The sequence below is a fragment of the Eptatretus burgeri genome, chromosome 7 (assembly GCF_056783735.1).
Source record: "Eptatretus burgeri isolate ZD-2024b chromosome 7, Ebu_testis_v1, whole genome shotgun sequence".
Taxonomy (NCBI): domain Eukaryota; kingdom Metazoa; phylum Chordata; class Myxini; order Myxiniformes; family Myxinidae; genus Eptatretus; species Eptatretus burgeri.
The window spans coordinates 77,328,275-77,350,774 of NC_140967.1; the positions used below are offsets into that span (position 1 = coordinate 77,328,275).

General features: G+C 42.6%; 1 protein-coding gene across 5 annotated transcripts in view; it reads left to right on the plus strand.

Annotated features, from left to right (window-relative positions):
• LOC147023593 (gephyrin-like) overlaps positions 1 to 22,500 on the plus strand; it is a 211,656-nt gene that overhangs the window by 54,888 nt on the left and 134,268 nt on the right. For 4 of the 5 annotated variants that reach the window (XM_085889121.1, XM_085889119.1, XM_085889123.1 and 1 more), the window contains exons 3-5: positions 3,178 to 3,235; positions 8,620 to 8,712; positions 9,965 to 10,059. In XM_085889121.1, the coding sequence (XP_085745247.1) occupies positions 3,178 to 3,235; positions 8,620 to 8,712; positions 9,965 to 10,059 (246 nt within the window). The remainder of the gene's footprint in view (positions 1 to 3,177; positions 3,236 to 8,619; positions 8,713 to 9,964; positions 10,060 to 22,500) is intronic. The other variant, XM_085889125.1, reaches the window with a different exon arrangement.

Here is a 22,500-nt window from a genome sequence, read left to right on the forward strand (position 1 = left end):
GATGTAGCACAGCAGTAGCATGGGGTAGATGAGTCAATAAAATTCATCGGGTTGAATTGAATTTGATGTAATAGACCCTCAAGTTTGTCGAACAACACAGTCACAACTCTCCTCTTCTTAATAGAAAACTCTCCTTTTCTTTGCCCTTCAGTCATAGACTGCGTTGTAAAATGTACGGTATGTTGTTGAGTTTTATGCTCGCATTGCTCTGATAAGCTTTTGGCTGATAATTGATCTGTTCAAAATGTTCTCGGAATGAAACGCAACAGTCCGAGTGTTTGTTTGAACGCTATTATTTTACGGCCAATCCGTAGCACCTAGAGGCCCCAAATTTTGGGTGTACAAACTTCAGAATCTGGGCAAAGTTTTAGCCCCCCCCCCCAAGGAAATTATTTGTATGCATGTGTATAGTTCTGAAAATCGTCAAGAAAAAAAACGACTGGGCCAATGCACAACACATTTGCAGTGCTGGGGGTACCCAAGATCAAGTCAAGGGCACCAAAACAATCCCCTCCAACAAAGAAATTCTCTGTATGCATTGTGTGTACGTCTGGAAATCACAGAAAAAAGATGGCTGGGCCAATCTCCACCAAATTTTGCAAACGTGCTGGGGGTACCCAGGGTCAGGTTAGAGGTACAACCCCCCACCCCTCCCCCACCCCCAAACAAGGTGCTGCACAGGAGAAAAAAATTACGTGGGGGTTCTGGCACATGCTGTGCATTAAAAATGTTGAAATCTTGTAAATAATTTAGTTTATTATTATTTTTTTTTGTGCGTTTGTTACTCCTTCACAGCCAAAACCATGCCGGGAAAGATTCACCCAGTCTGGCAGTGCCGGCACTCCACCCCCTCCTCCTGGCAGCACCAAATGTATTTTTTATCCACCCTTTGGGCTTTCTTTTTTTGCCGTATCTTTGACTATTGTGCACCTCTCGTTTCTGGGGCTGTTTGAATACAAAATCTTATAAATATTTTCAAATGTATGTTTGTTCGTTTGTGTGTACGTTAATTCTTTCATGGCTGAACGGTAGCACCGAGAAGCCTCAAATTTTGGGTGTAGGTGATTCAGAATCTGGGCATGGTTTTAAGCTACCACACAATGGCCTTGATGTCCGTTTTGAGTATTGGGATGTGGGGTCAGGTAGTGCTGCCGCCGGTCCACAGGCAAAAGGTGGTAAGCACCATGAGGTCAATAATTCCATGGCTTTTCATTGTCCAGCACTTCCTGAAACCACCGCCCAGAAAAGCTTATTCAGCCAGGCAGCGTCCAGTCCCCCCTCCCTCCTCCTTTTCCCCGGGCAGTGCTTGGTTGCTCCCACAAGTAAGAAAATATATATAAATGCATCTTTTCCACACCTCTTTGGACAATTTTTGGCAGATCTTCGACGAATGTTCACCTCTCGTTTTTCGAACCGTTTGAATACCCGATATACTATATTTCCCTCCATGATGTGAATGGCAATGCCCAAGTCTCTTCAGCAGTATACCAGTGCGTTTCACGATTGTTTTTAAACATTGTGCATACTTTACTATTCAAACTTAATTTCTAAAAAGTATTATTTGAATATGATATTGTGGGATTTTTTTTAATTTTAATTTTTTTTATCTCCATCAATGCTTTTTAATAGCAGGTAGAACTCTTGGAGTTATTGTCATAAAGTTAATAACATTAGAAATGAAAATAAAGAAACTTAAATAATTTATTTTAAATGAATCAGTTAATTTGTGGTTTGGCTTACATGTTTAGCCAACTACAACAACATTTCTATCCCAAGGCCTTGCTTTGCTGGTTGAAGTTGGCATTTAACTCCACCTGGATGCTTGAGGCTGATATGGTTGGATGGTTTGGGCAGCTTTCCTGGTGTTGGCTTAATGGTTAGGGTGGTGAGTTTGGGATCCCAGGGTCCTGAGTTTAAATCCCACTCGGCCGTTAATTTAATACCAGGTGGGATTGACTCAGTCTGTCATCCTTCCGAGGTCGGCAAAATGAGTACCAGCTTGCTGGGACGATTGAGCCATTTGAGTATCCTGCGTCGGAGTGGCGACCCATCCAGGAATGTGCCAAATAGTCCAGGAGACTGCTTCGGCAGCACCGACGCTCTGTACAGAGTATGGTCTCATTGGATTGGATTGGATGCTTGGCCTTCGTGGGATGAGATTACTGGAAAAGTGGGTGCTCGCGATTCTGAAGCTATTTCAAGATGAAATATATGCATTTATGACGTCTTCGTGACATGTCTTTGTCACTGTAAAATCCTTTCATTTTTCGAGCCGAGGGATCCATTCTCTGCAGGATAGTTCAATACCCTCCAGACAGGCAAGGTGAGGCAGCATCCCTCTCTCCCATTCTGAAGAAAATAAACAATTGGCCTTCTGTCTGCAGCATGTCTATTTGTGCAAGAAAGACCCATATTTTCACCTTGTCCCTCGATTTGGATCAGTAGGCAAATCACCCAATTTGTTCATGTGGTCATTCTCCAGGTGAGGTGCAGTCTGTGGAGCCCCTGGGTCTCACTGCCATCTAAAACGTGTCTTGTGAGGATCATATTTCCAAGCTGGCCTCCAAGGCTGGCCACTGCCTAAGAACTCTCTGCAGGGCCGAGTCATTCCTCTGCCATCTTCAGCTTCTAATTCTGTACGCGCAACCTTCATCAGGAAGGTCTTACAATATGGCCCCCCCACTATGTGGTGGTGCTGTTGTTTCCCATCTTGCTGGTGGTCGCTCACATTTCCACAACCAAGCTTTGCAACATCTGCTGAGATTGTTTTCTCACCCTTCAACTATTTTCTCTCCATGTGCTGTGGTGCATCCCTTTTGTTGTCATTCACATTGTTTTCCCTTTGCCCCATTTTTCTTTTTGATCCATTGCCCCTTGTCATTCTATTCTTCCATGAGCCTCAACGGCTGCATTTTTAAAATGCTGTTTGATTAATCAGATTACAATGCTGCTATATTGATCATCCATAGCAATATGCATCAATGTTGAGGTCATGTTCAGATGCTGCTAGCGGTGGCTCAATGTTTTTACATCCAGGAGGCCTGCAGCTTATAAGGCACAACCCAGTCGCCAACTTTCCCAGACGGGCTTTATTCCAGCATCTGTCGCTGTTGCAGTCTCAAGTTGAGCTTGCAGTGCTGCCAAAATGCATGCTTGTGATCTGTCTGCTTTTTGCAGTTTGGGAGGATCTGTTTCTGCATACAAGATAGTGCCCGATGATATGGACCAAATCAAGGTGAGATTAATTTCCTTGCTTTCTGAAGTTTAACTACATGTGCTACATACATGAGCAGCTGAATGATTTACCAGCATCATATAATTCCTTACAAACCTACCTGAGTGAAATAATTATTTAGCAATACAGTACAAAAGTGAGTTTTAAAGCTTAAAGGTCAGAAGATATTCACACACTGCATTTGCTGCGTATCATAACAAAGGAAAATATGTCGTTACTCGATACCTATATATGGTTTACAATAGTCTCCGCTACCCAGCAACCTTAAATTGGCGAAGCAAAATGTGCAGCTCAACACGACATTATGAGCTGGCCTTTTAATGTTTTCATTTTTTTTGTGTCATGTTAGCAAAAAATAATCTTCACCGTTTTAGTGTTCCTGCACTGATGGGGATCATTTTGCAATATTTATTAATCGATTGAACCAACATTTTTCCACGTCTTGATGTTTCGTACGTGCAGATCTGTCAAAATGTGTTGTTTATTACCTCTAATACCGTGCTTGTACATTTTCTCATCTATCAATCTTTCATTCCTGCGTTGACTTAATTTTATAATCAGCACGTATGGTTTTTGAATGTGTTGGTCGATTAAAGCTTTCCTGATGTTCTGCAACATTTGGAAATTATATGTCAGTGTTGAGTTGTATTGAGACTTGTATGAGATCTCTTTTATGATAATCGTGACAAGTTGATATCTTTGGGAATTAGCATTTATCTCTTTTCACCTTTGGAAGATACTGAGTGATGCCAATGGGCATATAAATGGTTGGCAACACCCGGGACCAGGTTTGTACCTGCACTCCCTAGATTTCAGTTATGCCTTTGAAGCGTCTCCCGGCAATCGGAAGACCATACAGAGCTGACCAAGCAATCATGAGGAGGTAAAAATCCTGTGCTTTGGAAACTTGTTGAAGAAAAATATTCAAGTGGAGTTCAAAAATATTCAAAAAAATGGAGCCAAGAAATTATTATTATTATTATTATTATTATTATTATTATTGTTAATATTACCTCCGCCACCGAAGGTGGAAGGGGTTTATGTTATCATCCTTGTCTGTTGGATTCACTATATATGCTAGATATCCCTTATTGTCAGGTTTTCTGTGTGTGTGTGTGTGTGTGTGTGTGTGTGTGTGTGTGTGTGTGTGTGTGTGTGTGTGTGTGTGTGTGTGTGTGTGTGTGTGTGTCTGCAACGTGAGGCTCCACAGCACGAACCAGCGAACCAATTTCGATGAAACTTTGCCAACATGTGCAATATATACTGGGAATGTGCGCGTTTGAATTTCGTTGCCTCGCAACCACCCGTTGCTGTGCAGCGGCCGAAAAACCGTGTCCAGTATTTTCAATACTTGTCCTTCAGTTTTGAATGTCGAGAAATGAGACTTCGGAATTAAACACTTCGAGATATTTAGAAAATTTTACTCGAGCCGATTTTTGATTGAGGTTTTATTTTTCAAATGGTAGTCCTTCAAACATTGGGTGTCTATTCACCGTCATTTTTTATGAGGGGCTTAGGAAAGTGAGCGGAGTTTAGGGAAAGTGGACGTGGTTGATGGAAAATGGGTGTGGCGTAGGAAAGTGGGCGTGGCGTAGGAAAGTGGGCGTGGCTTATGAAAATATTGTGTGGCTCAGGAGGTGTGGTCAAACAAGAGCATTGAGAGAAGTTTATCGGGTTTTCCGTGTGTGTGTATATATATGTGTGTCTGCAACGCGAGGCTCCACAGCACAAACCAGCAAACCGATTATTTTTCAAATAGTAGTCCTTCAAAAATAGGGTGTCTATTTACCGTCATTTTATATGAAGAGTGCCAGTTGGCAAAATACGCAATAGGAAAAATCTTGCCAGGCAGAGGAACAATTGTATGTGAACCATTACGTCTTGGCAATGAATCTTCGTCGGTGGATCGGTCAGAATGAAAAGCATCGTATCCAGTGCTTCGATCCTACCGAATCCCTCGTAGCCTACCGGCTTGTCTCTTTGTTTGTTACTTACGAAATCTTTAGATTTCGTAAGTATATTGATGACTTCCGTCATCTGTTTGTGTGTTTGTGTGTGCTTGTTTGTGTGTGTGTTTGTTTGTAGGCATGATAACTCGAGAACGGAAGAAGCTACCAATGTCAAATTACACCACGTGATTCAGGAGGGTGATGGTTAGCGCTGATTACATTTTGGTCAAAATCGGTCAAAGGTCAAGGTCACAGTGAGGTCAAACATCCAAAACATTCGATTTTTGATGGTTTGGTACAGAATTATCGGAGAAACTTCTGGTTTGCGTCGCTACCTTCTCGAGAGACAGCTTTTATTACACAAGGTCAGAGGTCAAGTTGACGATTTCGTAAGTACCAGTCTATGACTGCTTGTTTGTATTTTTGTTTGTGTGTGTTTGTGTGTTTGTGTGTTTGTTTGTAGGCACGATAACTCGAGAACGGAAGAAGCTACCAATGTCAAATTGCACCACGTGATTCAGGAGGGTGATGGCGAGCGCTGATTAGATTTTGGTCAAAATCAGTCAAAGGTCAAGGTCACAGTGAGGTCAAACATAATTCCGTAAATTCATGTGGAGCAATGGAGTATTTTTGCTTCGGTCGACGTTACGAGTTCGTTTTAACTTCGATTTTAATTTTGTCTTCGGTTTTTGCAATCGCTTAGGACGCTTAAAACTCGGTTGTCGAAATTCTGGTAAAAATCGGATGTTTTGGAGACGTTTTAAGATTGTATAAAAAATATTTCACTCGCCGCGTCACAGCTCGTCGCGTGGTGCAGCGCGCTTGAGCAGAGGCGTCGTTGATCACGTAAAGGTTTTCCGTGTGCGCGCTGATGGTGTTTTCAATAAAGATGGTGTTTAAAAGTCATTTTTTATCCCAATAAAGGTTATCGTCGCATGCCTGACTCGCTAAGCCGTTGGATTATGTAAAGATTGTTGGTGGATGGCTGAATATAACGGTTCTATGACTTTGATGAAATAATATTAAATAATTGCGTGGGGAAATGGAGATTTTTGCTTCGGTCGACGTTACGATTTTTGATGGTTTGGTACAGAATCATCGTAGAAACTTCTGGTTTGCGTCGCAACCTTCTCAAGATACAGCTTTTATTTGACAAGGTCAGAGGTCAAGTTGACGATTTTGTAAGTACCAGTCTATGACTGCTTGTTACTTACGAAATCTAAAGATTTCGTAAGTATATTGATGACTTCCGTCCTCTGTTTGTGTGTTTGTGTGTTTGTTTGTCGGCACAATAACTCGAGAACGGAAGAAGCTACCAATGTCAAATTACACCAAGTGATTCAGGAGGGTGATGGCTAGTGCTGATTAGATTTTGGTCAAAATCGGTCAAAGGTCAAGGTCACAGTGAGGTCAAACATCCAAAAAATAACTCGAGAACGGAAGAAGCTACCCATGTCAAATTACACCACGTGATTCAGGAGGGTGGTGGCTAGCGCTGATTAGATTTTGGTCAAAATCGGTCAAAGGTCAAGGTCACAGTGAGGTCAAACATCCAAAACATTCGATTTTTGATGGTTTGGTACAGAATCATCGTTGAAACTTCTGGTTTGCGTCGCTACCTTCTCCAGAGAGAGCTTTTATTAGACAAGGTCAGAGGTCAAGTTGACGATTTCCTAAGTACCAGTCTATGACTGCTTGTTTGTTTGTTTGTCTTTCTGTTTGTGTGCAGGATATCTCAAAAAGTTGTGGTTGGATCCGGATGAAATTTGGTGGGCAGGTTGTGTGTGTGTGTGTGTGTGTGTGTGTGTGTGTGTGTGTGTGTGTGTGTGTGTGTGTGTGTGTGTGTGTGTGTGTGTGTGTGTGTGTGTGTGTGTGTGTGTGTGTGACAAGGACGATCTGATTCGATTTTTGTGAAGATCCGAATCTGGATCTGGATACGATAATTATTTAGTTTTTTAAGTGATTCTTCACCATTGAGAGATTGGACGAAAAACGATATCGCACTGTATAGCATGATATTTCAAAAATGTATTGGGCCTGATATGTTCTCATGGATCAGGCATTACGTGGCGGAGATTTGCGCTCCACCGAGTTCCCTTGTAGTTATTATTATTATTATTAATATTATGATTATTATTATGATTAGAACAACCTGCTCCCTATGGGGGGTCATGTTATTATCTTTATGATTATTAATACCATAGCAGAGTACCCACCCTACGAGCGATCTTGTTCCAAACGTTCTTCTGACACGTCCCTTTGATTTGGCGGTGTATAGGCAACAGACCGCTGCCTCGATCGCTCTCAAAAATAAAATTAACCCAGGTTACTTCGATGAAGCAAAATCATGTGTACTGTTTATGTGCATATATAATACATTGTGATTAGATAGTTCGGATAATTCCAATTGCAATTACCCTCCCCTCAAAGGAAGAAAATACCAAGATGGGTGAAAATTATTTTTTCAAAACGTGATGGAATCAAATGAAATTTGCATATGCACATTTTTATGGTGCCCTCATTAATCCCTGCAAGTTTCAGCTTCGCAGGTCAAATCCTCTCTGAAAGGAGTAGATGGATACAAGCATCCATTTGTTCCATTATATATCCATCCATCCATCGAGACCATACTCTGTGCAGAGCGTTGGTGCTGCTTCAGAGTCTCCTTGGTTAATGGGCACAATCCTGGACTAGTCGCCACTCCGACACAGGATACTAGCAAGCTGGCTCTCATTTTGTCGACCTCGGAAGGATGACAGGCAGAGTCAACCCCACCTGGTATTAATTCAACAGCTGAGTGTGATTTGTACTCAGGATCCCAGGATCCCAGGATCCCAAGCCGACCACCCAATCCATTAAGCCAACACCCGACATATTATATATCGATAATAATAATGATTGTTTTTATTATTATTATTACTCCCATTAATTAATCTATCATGCTTGGTCACCATTTCCAATCACATAACTCACCAGGGGAAAAATGATGGCGACATTTTATTTTCTGATTCTTGGGACAGTGGGACCCTTGGTACAACCTCACTCCCCTTGTAAAGCTTTACAACTGAATTCCAATTTTTGAACAAAACCGTTCTACCAAAGCAAAGCGATTTCCAGATCATCATTTTGGTCAACGGTATAGCATTATTAACCATTGTTTACTGATTGGATCATCAAAATTTTTTTATCATTCACAGAAGCTTGTGCTAATTTTACAGACTAAATTAGTAGCTGAAATTATCTTCATGACCCTCATTTTGCTGTCCTTCCTCCAACCCCTCTCCCCCACCAAAGTTTTGCCTGAGGCAGTCGCAACTGCCACCCCCTTCCCCTCGTACACTTATTGTGATGCATGCCAATTAGGGATGTTCAACTTGTGATGCACCTGTTCCTTTGTATACTTCAGGAATTACTCCAAAAGCTTTGTCTTTGCAGATGTGCTTGATTGACTGGTGTGATCAAGAGGAATTGAATCTTATCCTCACGACAGGTGGTACAGGATTTTCTCCCCGAGACGTCACTCCTGAGGTTAGCTTTTCAAGAGCTCACTTTTATGGCTCGTTTCCTTCCTGGAAATGATTTGTCAGCAAGCTGTTAAACCCAATGGAAACAGTTGGGTTTGCAACTGACAAGTGGTCCCGAAGACCCATATTATAAAATAAATGAATAATATACTCTTTCATTGCCTCATTCAGTGTGAAAGGGAAAGGTAGGGAGATGAAAAACCTTTCTGTTCAGGCACATTGAGAAACTATGACAAAGCTGAACTTTATGCAATTAAAATTGCTGCTGCTTTGTTTTTCCAAATTATATTCTTTGGTGAAAGACAGAAATAGTGTTTACAAGCCGGTAGGTGACATGGCTGCTCGCTCTAGATGGAAAGCTGGCCGATGCGACTAACCGATATTCATGTACATGCTATCAATCAATTTAGCACAATAAATATGATTATCACAGCCCTCTTAGTTTGCGCCCAGAAACCCGCCTTTGAAATTTCAGGCATGTTTCCAAAGAGACTCTAACAAATGGCAGCCCTGGTAATTCCATTTATCTATTCGCTAAAGATTTTATTTTTTTATATGATGCTGTAAGACATTCTCCTTGGGCACAAAAAAAACAGGTCCCTCGGATGTCCAGTTTCGGAGGTATTGATTATTTTGTACAGTCCACAATAAGTGTACGATGTACGATAAAGTATTTTAGCTGTTGCTAAGCAACGGAGTTGTGCATAGCAACCATTCATTTTTGTGTACATGCTAGCCACATTGTACACATTTCACCCAAGTTTCATCAAAATCAGACTCTTTCTCTTAGAGATATTCGCAATTAACCGTTTCTGAAATGTTCGACATGTACTCGCCCAAAACTTATCTCCTCCTACAAATATTTTTTGTTCGGGCTGCAAATTGGCATGAAGGGAGCTAGATATATTGCGCACAGAACTCTAAGCTTCGATTTTTCGATATTTTTATGGATTTTTTACTATTTTTTGACCACTTTAAAGGGCCGTTGCTATGCCGTTGCTAAGGCCCGGGGTCCCATATTCGAAAGCCCATGATTCCCAGAAATATTGGTCCTACCTACCAAATGTCATTGGAATCGGTTGAGTGGTTTAGCCCCTCGGCTTGACCAAAGTTTCGCGGACAGACAGACAGATGGAAATGTCCAGAATAAGGGTGCTCTAAGAGCAGCCAATTACGATGTATTAATTTTTATTGTGATTCTACCTTGATTTGTGACTTTCATTTCCTTCCTGCTCAGTTGATGCCATTTCTCACAGGCAACCCGAGAGGTTATTGAGCGCGAGGCTCCAGGGTTGGCAGTGGCCATGTTGATGGGATCTCTCACTGTCACTCCACTGGCTATGCTATCCAGGTACAAATCTCTGCCATTAAGCATGAGAAATCTCCAGACTTTTCTGAAAAACCTGCATTTATTTATTTATGCATTTGCTGCAAGTTTTTATTTTATTTTTTATTATTATTATTATTATTATTTTGATCCATGGGCAATGATTCAAAATGCCACAAGCAGAGAAAATAGCATTGCTGCAGACATATTTCACCCTTAGTAGAGCTCAATACAGCATAATGCTTAAAATTACCTACTTTGGCTGAACTTCTATTTGGAAGTTATGAATGGTAAGACCCTCTAACTGTGAATAGGAAGTACAAGACAAATGGTGTCCCATTACAGCCCTTGCTCCACGATTTATGACTAACAAGTGTCGTCTGCCTCATGAAATGCATTGTCTATTGCTTTACTAGAGCACCGTTAGGACACAGTTTTGCAGATGGGAATAAAGATGATATAATCAGCTCTACAACCGAAAGCAACACCATGATAACACAGCCATGTTGTACTATGCCTTACAGGCAATGGTTCAAAAAGCCACAAGCAGAGAAAATAGCAGGCTACAGACATGTTTCGCCCTTATTAGAGCTCATCAGTACATATTGTCCCATTAGATGGCTCCATTGACACAGATTGTCTGTACCACCACTTACAACCACCACTACGTGGCTGACATGGTGTTTAAATTACTGCATTCTTCAAATAACCAAGTCTATAGTCCCCCAAGGAATTTCCCAATTAATAACCAAACTTGGTGGTATTTTCATGGGAAGGCAGGAAAATGGGGAAACACTACTTTTAATTAAAAAGGGGTTTATTTACAAAATAAATATGGGGAATAAGAAAGGACAGACGATCAATAAACGGTCCAGATCCGGCGATCAAAGGACACAAGAAAAGGGGAAGAAGGAAGATGCAATCTTATGTACAATGAAAATAAGGTCTAACCCGCTAATGGTGCCGACAATACCAGTTTCATACAACAAAGGGGAACAGTCGACGACTTTAGGCTGGCATGAGCTGGTTGTGGCTCCACCACGATGGTGTGGTCGTGCAGGTTGGTGCACCATGGGCAAGTTGTGGCTCAGGGCACGATGGTGATGAGTAGAAATGGCAATGAAGGACGATAGCAAGCTAGCTGTCTGATCTTTCGAACACGTCCTTCTTGGGCAGCGACCACATCCCCTTATGGATGTCACCTGCTCCAGCTGTTGGTTGAGCCCAAAAATCTGTTGAAGGTTATGCCTCTCTGGGCCTTTCCCACTCATTTAAATAATTTCAATTTAACTCTATAACCTTTCGCAGATATTACAGTGGGTAGTCCTGTGGGTGGTACTCAAACGCAGGTCCATGTGGTTTGACCCACATCCATTTACCAGCGAAGTGAGTCACTACAAGCTTGCTGTCACGGAGCCTCAGGGAGAGGCTGCTAGACCCCATGCCTGGGCGGTAACCTCCTTAGACCCTCACTGGCCCTTGGTAGTGTCACCACCAACCTTGGCTGGCAACACCTCTTCCTAGTGATCCTCTCGTCACACCCTTGCAGGTGCCTGGGGGGGACCAGCTCATTCCCTCAGAGCTCCCAACCTTCTCCATGGTCCAGCAACCCCACCTCCTTGAGACATTCACTCAGATGCCCTGATGAACAGGGGATGCCCCATACCACCAGAACCCCCCATGTGAGGGCAGGGTCATGCCACACCCATGATCAGACCCCACATCCAAATCTTATGTCATGCCATTTCTCATATTACCTGGTGCTTCCCAATATCCCATGAGACCAGCCACCTCAAACCCCCTTGTCCAAGTCTCAGCCTGGTGACCAGGTTCTGCCAAGGCTGCTCAATTTTATTTTATTTTATTCAGATTTCATTTTACCAGCCTCATGTTTCCAAATCGAGCTGCATATAATGTTCTTTGGCCTTTCTGCCCTGTCCTGAAGCTGATGCTCACCTTGAGCCTCCCACTCTTTCAAATCCCCATTGTCACGAGTAGCCAGCTCCTTTTGACTCACTTTTCTTATATGATCATAAAAACATTTCAATGCCAACTGGGGCTCAGTCAGTAACCTTTCCACATTGGACTGTCGTTTTCTAATGGCTCAAACATTTTCCCTTGTTAACCCTTGCCCCGCACCCAACAGCACACACCCCATACATGGCATGTGACTCTGGGTGCTGAGTCGACCCCATAGGGTCTTTCTCTAACACCTCGGGACCCAGGACGACCTTCGATGCCAGCCTGCACACCTCACCGGATGTAGCCTCGCTCACCAGCGTCGGCTTTGTACCCCGCTCACTAGCAGCCCAACTTTGCTCGTGGTGTAGGTCTGGCCTCGCTCACTGGTATAGATCCAGCATCATCCACACATTGCGCAGGCTCGCCCGCTGCCCTATGCGTCCGTTGCAGGCTCGAACACCAGGCTCGAGTACCAACGTGTACTCCGGTGCTGGTGTCGTGTCACACCCTGTCGGTCCTGGGTGTGCCAGAAGGTTTTTTTGCGTTTTTTTGTTTGTCTTTTTTTGCGGTTTTTCACTGGATTTTTAAAAATAAAATTCCTCATGAATCACGAACAACCGGGAATGAGCAACCCCCTTTTGCCATTGAAACAATGCCCTGACATTCGCGGATTCGATATTCATGGCATTTTCCAGGAACGTATCTCCCGCGAATAGCGGGGTCGGACTATTTATAACTGATTGCCCTTTGTGATGTCCCACTACCTTGTTGCATTTAAATATCCCCGATTTCCAAAAATGACTTGCATTATGTCTTTGTCTTAAAGCTTTCATGTGTGCTTTCTCTTTTGAATGATGGGGGATGGGAGAGGGAAGCAGAAAACATTGGGGAATAGACACATGAGATCTGTGGAATGGGTTGGGGTACACAGGGTAAACAAGATGGACACCACAGGGACTTTCAGGAAGGAAAGCAGGGAATTTGAAGGAAATGGGTTTGGGGTGGATTAACGGGGGTAGAAAAGATCATAGTTTTGAATGGGGAAAGATAAGAGGTGGAGGTGAACAGCTGTTTTGAAGACCTGGAGGGGAAGAGTGGGGTTGAAGAGTGTGTGGGAGTTTGTTTCAAAGGTGGGAAAAATGAGGAATGAAAGAGTGAAGGTGAGCAGTGATTCTTGATTTTGGTAGTTTTACCAGAAGAGGGTTGCTGGCAGACCTTGAGCGCCCTGCAGAAATATGGGTGGGACAGATAGCGGACAGAGCAGTAGTTGGGGTGGGGGTAGGCTTGAGAGGAGACTGTGGAAGACAAATAGGCCACCGACCTGCCTGCAGTGAGAGAGAGTGAGAGACCCAAAGACTCAGCCTAATCATGGGAAATACCAATGATCTTAATTGTCTTGGTTTCCACAGCGTGAAGTTGAAAACCGTGAGAGGTGGGAGTACCAGCCCAAAGGGAAGAGCAGCCCTCCATCAGGCTGTGGATGAAAGCTTTGTACATGGTCAGGAGTTCAGGTGTATCAAGGAAGGACTTTGCGCGACGGAGGATGCCCAATCGGCATCGTCTGTCAGCTTTGGAGGCCAGCTTGGAAATGTGACTTCCCCAGGAAAGATCATGGCAGATAGTCAGACCCAAAAGTATGAATGAAGGGACTTCTTCAAGAGGATTGTTGAGAAAGTAGATGGGGGAGGGGGGGGGTTCTAAACCGTCCTTTCGGAGAGATATAGTGAGAGTGTGAGATTTGTCAGGATTGAAAGACACGTTCCACGTGTTGGACCAGTTTGTGGTTTTATCTAGATCTGCAGTGAGCGAAGAAGCTGCAGCTTGCCGGTCTGAGGGATGACAGATGGTACGGCAGAGTGTGGAGTCATCAGCAAAGAGATAAAGAGGATTTTCCAGAGAGTCGGAGAGATCATTGATGAAAACCATTAAAAGAACAGGGCCCAGAACGCTGCCTTGAGGAACTCCAGCCTGGACAGGAAGAGGGGATGAGAGAATTCCATTAAGGGCCACACGTTTGCTGCGACAGGATTTGATTGCTTGGTTCTTTTGCCAAGCAGTGTGGGGAAATTTGGCTGCCCAGTATGCACTTGGAAGCCTCTTGAATCTCCAAAGTGTTTGGCACCAGAATACAATCCAATTGTTGTGTGCTGGATGGACAAGCACATTATCATTTGCTTCAAAGTTCAGGAGCAGACATTCATAAAACGGCGTGAAATATGATTATTTTCAATGCGAATTCTGTATTGTGACCAATGTTCAGTTCTTTCGTCTTACATTGCGTCTTCACCTCACGAGATTTTCATGATTTGTTTTCCATTCATTTATATAATAGCTGTTTTCAAGCATTCTCAATTTCATTGAAGAATGTATTTTTCAAGTCTTCCTCTTTCAGGAGAGATTGTATGTAGTAGGACACAACTGATAGTGATATGGTTAATAAAAAGTTAGCATTTTCTCGATTATGCTCATTGTTGCCTTCCTCACTTCAAGGTTTTAATCAGATGATGACGATCCTGCAATAATGTTATGTTTTGTCAACGTTTTTGCTCAACAAAAGCTTGTGGTGAACTTGAGGAATGATCAGCTTTCCTTTGACTTATGGTGGCACCACATTTGTTGTGCAGCCACAAAAAGATTCCCAGTTTGATGATCAAACGTTTCTAAACGATATTTATCGCTAACAGTGTATGCCACTCATCTGCAAAGAGAGAGGGGGAAAATGCAGTGTCTTAATGAAAGTATGAAGTAGGAGAGCACAAGGTTGCTGTTGGAAATGGTGACAAAAACAAGCTATTAATTTGGGCTCCACCGCAGAAGGCTCCAGAAGCATTATGTCTTATTTTCCCTGTGCCACTGAAGATGGACAGAGCTTATATTTTCACGCCTGTCTGTTCATCCATCTGTGAGCAGGATATCTCAAAATGTTGTGCACGGATCCGGACAAAACTTGGTGGATAGGTTGGGTGTGTGACGAGGCCAAATTGATTCGATTTTGGTGAAGATCTGGATTCAGGTCTGAGAGTTTAAAAAGTGATTCTTCACAATTGAGAGGGCCAAAAACAACAGTAACATTTCATCATCCATCTGTTGACTGTTGTGTACAGTAAATTAGAGAGGACCCATTTGAGTTACCCTCTCAATCTACTGTTTGTGAGAGTGTCGGTTTAGTTTTCAGGTGATGCTTATCTTAGGCATTGTGGTGTGTGCTGTGACAGCACACACTTTCCCACCATTTCAGCTGAACTTGCAATGTCATTTTAAGAATGTGTCCTACTTTCCTTTTTGAGAAATATTTTTAAGAATGACTGAGTTTTAAATGGGTAGTAAAATTGCTCAGCTGTAGCAAACTCTGAGCTGTCTGCCGACGAGCTCTCAGGGAAGTTCTCTCATTTATTAACTTTAATGTCGTTTTCCCGACTTTACAGCGCATTTTGATTGAGATAATATATTGTGATAATGTAATGCAGATAGAGCCATTCATCAAACTTTGCAAATGGCAGAGAAAGAAAACTAAAGACACCGAGAACAAACATGACAATTAATGGAATGGAATTGTCCAAATTCCTCAAGGCACTCAGAACCTACTTTGGCAGAAATATCAATTAGAAATATTATGGACTGGAAATTGAGCAAACAAAAGCAAACTGAAAAGAAGAGTCAAGATTGAAGGGTAAAATAAAGACGCACAGCAAGAGGATTTGTAAATGCAGCTTGCTGATCATCATTTGTTTTGAATATTAAGGTGGTATGAAATCTTCACATCTTCATCCAGAAATAGCAGTGACAGTCGTAAGAAGTAAGTTATACGTTTGTTTGTTTTTTACTTTTTTTAATTTTTATTTAATAAACGATGTCTTGACATGTGATTAGATGACAGTATTATTTGATTGCGTGTTCAATTAGCCTGCGTTCTTTGATTCTACTTTTTAATTGTTTTTTTTCTGTACAAGATTGAGGCCCATGGAAGAGTGAGTTCATGGGGAGGGAATGAACTGACCATGAAGCAGAGGCACAAGTCTTGGAAACAATAATCAATGAATTAATAGGAATAGAGTAGCGAAAAGAATAGAGGGGGGAGTGGGGGTTGGGCGGGTAGGGGAAACCTTGCAAGTAAGAGGGATGGGTTAGGTCAGGTTAATGGGGGTAGAAAATATTGTCAGTCGGGATGGGGAGATGCTGCAGGATGGTGGTACACTGCCTGTAACGAAATAGTTGAGGTATGTATTTGTACTCAGCCTGAAATTTAGAAGTTTGCCCATTTCTTTCAACTTTGTCAAAACCTAAATTTATATTTTCTAATTTATTTACATCTAAGTTTAACCTTTATTTGTCAAAACTCATTAAACTTGCTTGTTGCCTTGATTAATCTATCTGTGATTGCATTGTTCTGACTAAATGTGAAAGGCTTGGGCATATCATCATACTTCATATTGTATTTCAAAAAGTGTGTGTGCTGTGTGTAACAAATGCTCCAATTTGGGAGGCTTTGAGAAGGTGTCATTGTGTTGGGAAGATGAATAAGAGTGGGGAAGCACTGTTGTCATTATGTGCATTTAACGAGCTCACCATCATGAACACGTGGTTTGAGAAGAAGAACATCTACAAGTACACATGACAACACTGAGGAAGTAAGAAGTGCCATTATATTGACGATGTAATGATGAGGCAGAAGTCAAGGAAGTTGTACTGTGATGTCAGTGTGCTACACTCTGCAGAATGTTGGAGTAATCGCAAATTGCTCGGAGCACAACTACAGCTGCAAGTATTAGCCTAAGCAGTAAAAACAAATATCATGAAGAGGTTTTTTTTGTACACACAGTCGAGGCTCATGGAAGAGCGAGAACACAGAATGGATCAGGACGCAAGATAAGGAAAGGAACAGCAGAAAGAGATGGGAGGGGGGAGGGGCGGAGGCGGATGCCAACAGCAAGGCAGAGGGAGAAAGTAGTCTGAGTCGGACAAACAAGGGGTGCAGGTAATGATGAGGGGTAAGGGAAAACCTAAAGGGTGGACAATACGGACATAAACAAAATTGTGTTTGATGACTTTGCGGTTTTTGTCAAAGTCTGAGGAGAGGGGAGAGGCTACTTCCTGTCTGTCAGAAGGATGAGAGATGTCACGGCAGAGAGTGGGGTCATCAGCAAAGAGATAAAAAGGATTTTCCAGAGTCAGTGAGATCCCTTGAGGTACTCCAGCCTTGACAGGGAGAGGAAATGAAAGGGGTCCGTTGAGAGCCACACATTGATTGCAAGAGGGGAGGAAGTCAGTAATTCAAGAGTGGAGTTGGCCTTGGATTCTATTGGCAGACAGTTTGGAGAGCGCGGCAGGATGCCAGACTGTATCAACAGCTCGATATATGTCCAGAGAGACGGCCCTGATTGAGACCCTGATCTAGTACTTACTTAGTTACTTACTTACTTACTGCCCATTATGTCTCCTGGCATGTAGGGCAGCAACGAAGGTCCTCCACTCCTGTTTGTTCTGGGCTAACTTCTGGACACTACCCCAGGTCAGGTCCATAGTTTTCATTTCCTCCTCTGCAGTTTGACGCCAAGTGGTTTTGGGTCTCCCTTTTTTCCTTTTCCCTTCCAGTGTCCAGTGCAGGGCTATTCTTGGGATGCTGTCTGGTTCTCTTCTCAGTAAATGGCTAATCCAGTTCCAGCGCCTTCTCATGATGATGGTGTCCATGCTCTCTTGTTGGCATTGAGCAAGGAGATCTTGGTTGGATATGGTGTTTGGCCAAAATATTCTAAGGATTCTTCTCAGGTTCTTAGTATGGAAGATTGACAGCTGATTGATGTCGCTTACTGTCATTCTCCAGCATTCGGAGCCATATAAGAGGGTGGAGAGGACACAGCTCTGGTATAACTTCAGCTTGGTCTTGGTGCTGTATTACTGGGATCTCCATGCATTGTTTAGCATTCTGAAAACATTCCTAGCCTTGTTTAGCCGGTTCTTAATGTCATTGTGTGCTGCGCCATCATGTCTGACTGCTACCAAGATAAGTGAACTCGTCAGTTATTGGAAGATCGTTTCCATTCACTTGGATTGACAAGGGGTTTTGGATGTTTTGTGTCATTACTTCAGATTTTTTTCTGGTTTATCTTCAGGCCAATTTGTTGTGCAAAGTCACTGAGATGGGATGTTTTTTCCTGCATGTGCTTGTGAGTGTGGGAGACTAGAGCTAAGTCATCAGCAAAATCAAGGTCTTCCAATGCCGAGAAGAGGGACAATCGTATGCCTCTTGCTTGGTCTTCGGTTGTCCGACGCATCACCCAGTCAATAGCAATATTGAAGAGTAGCGCCGACCTCACACACCCTTGTCGGACTCCTGTCTTCACCTGAAATGTGTGGTTACTGTTCCCCACTCTGCAAGAGAAGTTGGCGTAGAAGCTCTTAATCACTTCGACTATGTGCCGTGGGATCCCATACATTTGTAGTATGCCCCAGAGGCTGTCTCGGTGGATGCTGTCAAATGCTTTCTCAAAATCAACAAAGTTGATGTACATCTGTCTCTGCCATTCTGTGCACTGTTCTATAATGTTACGAAGGGCAAATATCTGGTCAATGCATCCCCTCCCACTACAAAATCCTGCCTGTTCCTTTCTGAGCCGTTTGTCTACTGCGTCTGAGATACGTTGTATAATCATCTTTGCCAGAATCTTGCTTGAAATTGATAGAAGAGTGATCCCTCGCCAATTGTTACACTCTCTTAAGTTGCCTTTCTTTGGTATCCTAATGATGACTCCTGAGCAGTCATCAGGTATCTCCTTCCTTTCCCAAATAGCTATGAAAAGTGGTACAAGTACTTCGGCTGCAAGTTTTGGGTCTGCCTTGAACAGTTCTGCATTGAGGTTATCTTCGCCAGGGGCTTTTCCACTTTTGAGAGACTTGATGACTGTAACAACTTCCTCCTTAGTTGGTGGTTCAATGCTGATGTCTAGGTCATCCTCTGCTTGTTGGGTGTCAGCCTCTATTATGGGTGGTGTTCTATTCAGTACTTCATTAAAGTGTTCCGCCCAGCGAGCTTCTTGTTCTGCTTCTGTTGTTAAGAGTCGGCCCTTTTTGTCTACAATTGGTGTCTCAGTGGTTCGACGATGTTTGCCACAGATTATCTTGGTTATCTTGTAGACCTTCCCTTACTCCCCTTTCTCAGCTGCATCTTCTGCTTGATTAGCAAGATCTTCCAGGCACGCCCATTTGTCAGCTCTGGCTTTCCTCTGAACTGCTTTGTTTGCTTCTTGGTACTGCATCTTGTATCTTTCTTGCAGCCATTTGGACTTTGTCTCATTTATTTGCTTCTTTCATGTTCTCCTATTTTCAATGGTTTGCCATGTGTCTTTAGTTATCCACTCCTACTTTATCTTCTGCTTGAACCCCAGGCAGGCTTCACTGGTTTTCACATAGACTATTTTGGTTTGTTCCCACACAGTATTAATATCATTTGCATTTGGCTCTGTGTGATCGTCCATATCTGCCAGTGCCTGCAACCTGTTATTAAATTGTAGCACGAAAGAGCCTTTCACTTTTGGGTCATATAGTTTCTCAACATCAAACTGTTGCCTGCCTGTCTTTTTGCTCCCTGTTTTCCTCAGCTTTACTTTGAGAACAGCCAGGACCAGGTGGTGGTCGCTACCAACATCAACTCCCCGTTTAACCTTAACATCAAGTAATGAGCGTCTCCGTGTGCCGTTTATCATCAAGTGGTCTATCTGGTTCTTATCCCTTCCATTTGGAGAGTACCATGTCAGTTTGTGAATGTCTCTGTGCGGAAAGAGGGTCCCTCCATTTACTAGGTTATAAGTGGTGCAGAGTTCTATTAGTCTCTCTCCATTCTCACTCATTGTACCACAGCCCTCTTTTCCCATGGCCCTGTCATGGTCTGTGTTGTTTCCAACCTTGGCAATTAGGACCCCATCACAATCTTCATGTCATGGCTTGGTGTGTTTTCCAACTCAGCCTGTAGTTGCTTATAGAATTCATCCTTAACACTATCATCACTATCATTTGTTGGAGCATAACACTGGATGATGGTTGTATTAATTTGCTTCCCCCTCATTCTGATCTTCATGAGTCTACTATTGATAGGTTCCCACTCTATCAAACTATTCTCTACTCCTTTCTTTAAAATAATGGCTACTCCTTCTATGTGATTCTCGTCATCCCTTCCTGAGTACAACACTGTCTCCTCTGTGCTGATCCTAAGTCTCCCTGATCCCGTCCATCTGCTTTCACTTACTCCAAGAATATCTAGGTTGTAGCATCTCATCTCTGATGTCACTTGTGCTCGTTTCCCTATCTCGTACATTGTTCGTACATTCCAAAATCCTATCCTAGTCTTATGTTTTGGCATTCATAACTTCCACCTTCCTGCCAGTGGCTTCCTTTCGGCTTTCACCATTGACATTCATCCAAGCATCTGTCGATAGCCCTGGAAGTCCATCATGCCCAGTAGTGTTGATTCCTTCAGTTGCTGTTTCTGTAACATATTTGTTTTACGAGACAGGGTTGTTAGCCCTGTGCTCAACCCCCCAACCTGGAGGACCCTGATCGAGAGAGACGACAAATTTTCGAATCCAGATCTTCACCAAAATGTAATAATTTTGTCCTTGTCACACACATAACCTGGCCACCAAATTTTGTCTGAATTCGTCCACAATATTTTGAGATATCCTGCTCACAGACAAACAACATAACCAGGGGGTGAAAACATAACCTCCGTTCACCTTACTTGTATTGACAAGATTGATTTCTCCATCCTTGTTGGATATCATACTAGATGTCTGCACCATATTGTGCTGATCGTTTATATTACCTTTCTTTGCTGAAACGGACACCGTGCCCTCGATGAGCTTTGTTAAGATGTTTCAGCTGTCAACGTGATTGAGTCATTTTTGGATTGCCTGTCCTTGTGATCACAGCAAAGTCGATTAAGCAACTAATCAGATGTTTCCTGCACCAAGGAGAATGACATTTTAGCAATTCACATGAACCATATGTCTAGTGTTGGCTTAATGGTTAGGATGGTGGGCTTATGATCCTAGGATACTGAGTTCAAATCCCACTCAGCTGTTGAATTAACACCAGGTGGGGTTGACTCTACCTGTCATCCTTCTGAGGTCTGCAAAATGAGTGCCAGCATGCTGGTATCCTGTGTCGGCGTGGCGACCCGTCCAGGATTGTGCCCAATAGCCAAGGAGACTGCTTAGGCAGCACCAACGCTCTGCGCAGAGTATGGCCCCAATGGATGGATGGACATGAACCATATTCAAATACAATGTTACAATACCATTTTCCTTCAAGGAAATTTTAAAACGGAACCCCCCCCCACCTCCTTAATTACACAACATTTTTTCCCCCCTGTGGGGGTTCAATACACCTCATAAAGATTGATTACGTATTTACAGCCGCGTATTGTTGTAAATTGCACTGTCATATAAAAACTCTTAAATTTAGCAAATTTAAAAGAGGACACTGTTTCGTACTTTCACAAGGCATAATTTGGGCTCACTTTGCTCCCCCCCCCAAAAAAAAACAAACAAACAAACAAACAGACTGCCCCTTGTGCTTGTGTTGAGGGTTAGGCTAACAGAATGGGCTTCATGTGCACTATTAAGTCTCAACTCTCAGAGGATTGTACTTGTGTGTTTTGTGTTGACGGTTCTCACCCCTTTTTTCAATTGCCTAAATAATTTTGAAGCACCAACAACATGATTTGAACAGCTGAACTCCTTGTTTTGAACATGTGTATTGCTTACAGTGAGGGGATTTGTGCCTTCCAGTGGACTCAAGGTGACTTTAACCCTGATTTATTTGTTTGTTTATTTATTTATTTTTTGCATCGACATTGCATCCTGGATTTGTTGTCATGCTGTTTCTAATTGAATCTATTTAAGGTAATGATGGGGTGGCTGGTCCATGTCACAGCGAGAACTGTGCATTTTAACCTCGAGATGTATTAAAATACAATGACATTGGTGGTGGGAAAGGGGCTTTTAGATAATAATTAATCGGTGTTCTACAAGGCTCAGTGGCTCTGAAAATTGCTTCCTTCTCTGTGATTTTGATTGTAGGCCTAGTTGACAAGCATTTTTGTAGTATTTGAGATGCTTAACACTTGGTTTCACAGTGTCTTTTAACTCTAGGCAATGCTTGTACAGTAATCAGAAGTAGTAGGAAATTGTGTGAAGTGATGAACCACCAACCTTGGAAAAATAGAGAATAAATCTCACCCTCTGTAATTGTACAGCAGTTGCATCTTTTATATAATGTTGTTTTTGACTAAACTGTTTCGTGAATACAATTTTATATAATGCTCAATTTATCAATGATAACCTTCAAATTTCTCACGTGAGCTCTAAATTTGTTTCTTCTCAATCATGCTACCTCCACCACATCAGTCGGCTGGCAAGATAGCTTAGAGGTATGCGCAAGATTGCTTGAGCTGTTGAGCGTGGGTTTGAATCTCGATTGAGTGATAAACCTGTCATCCTTGTGTTTTGC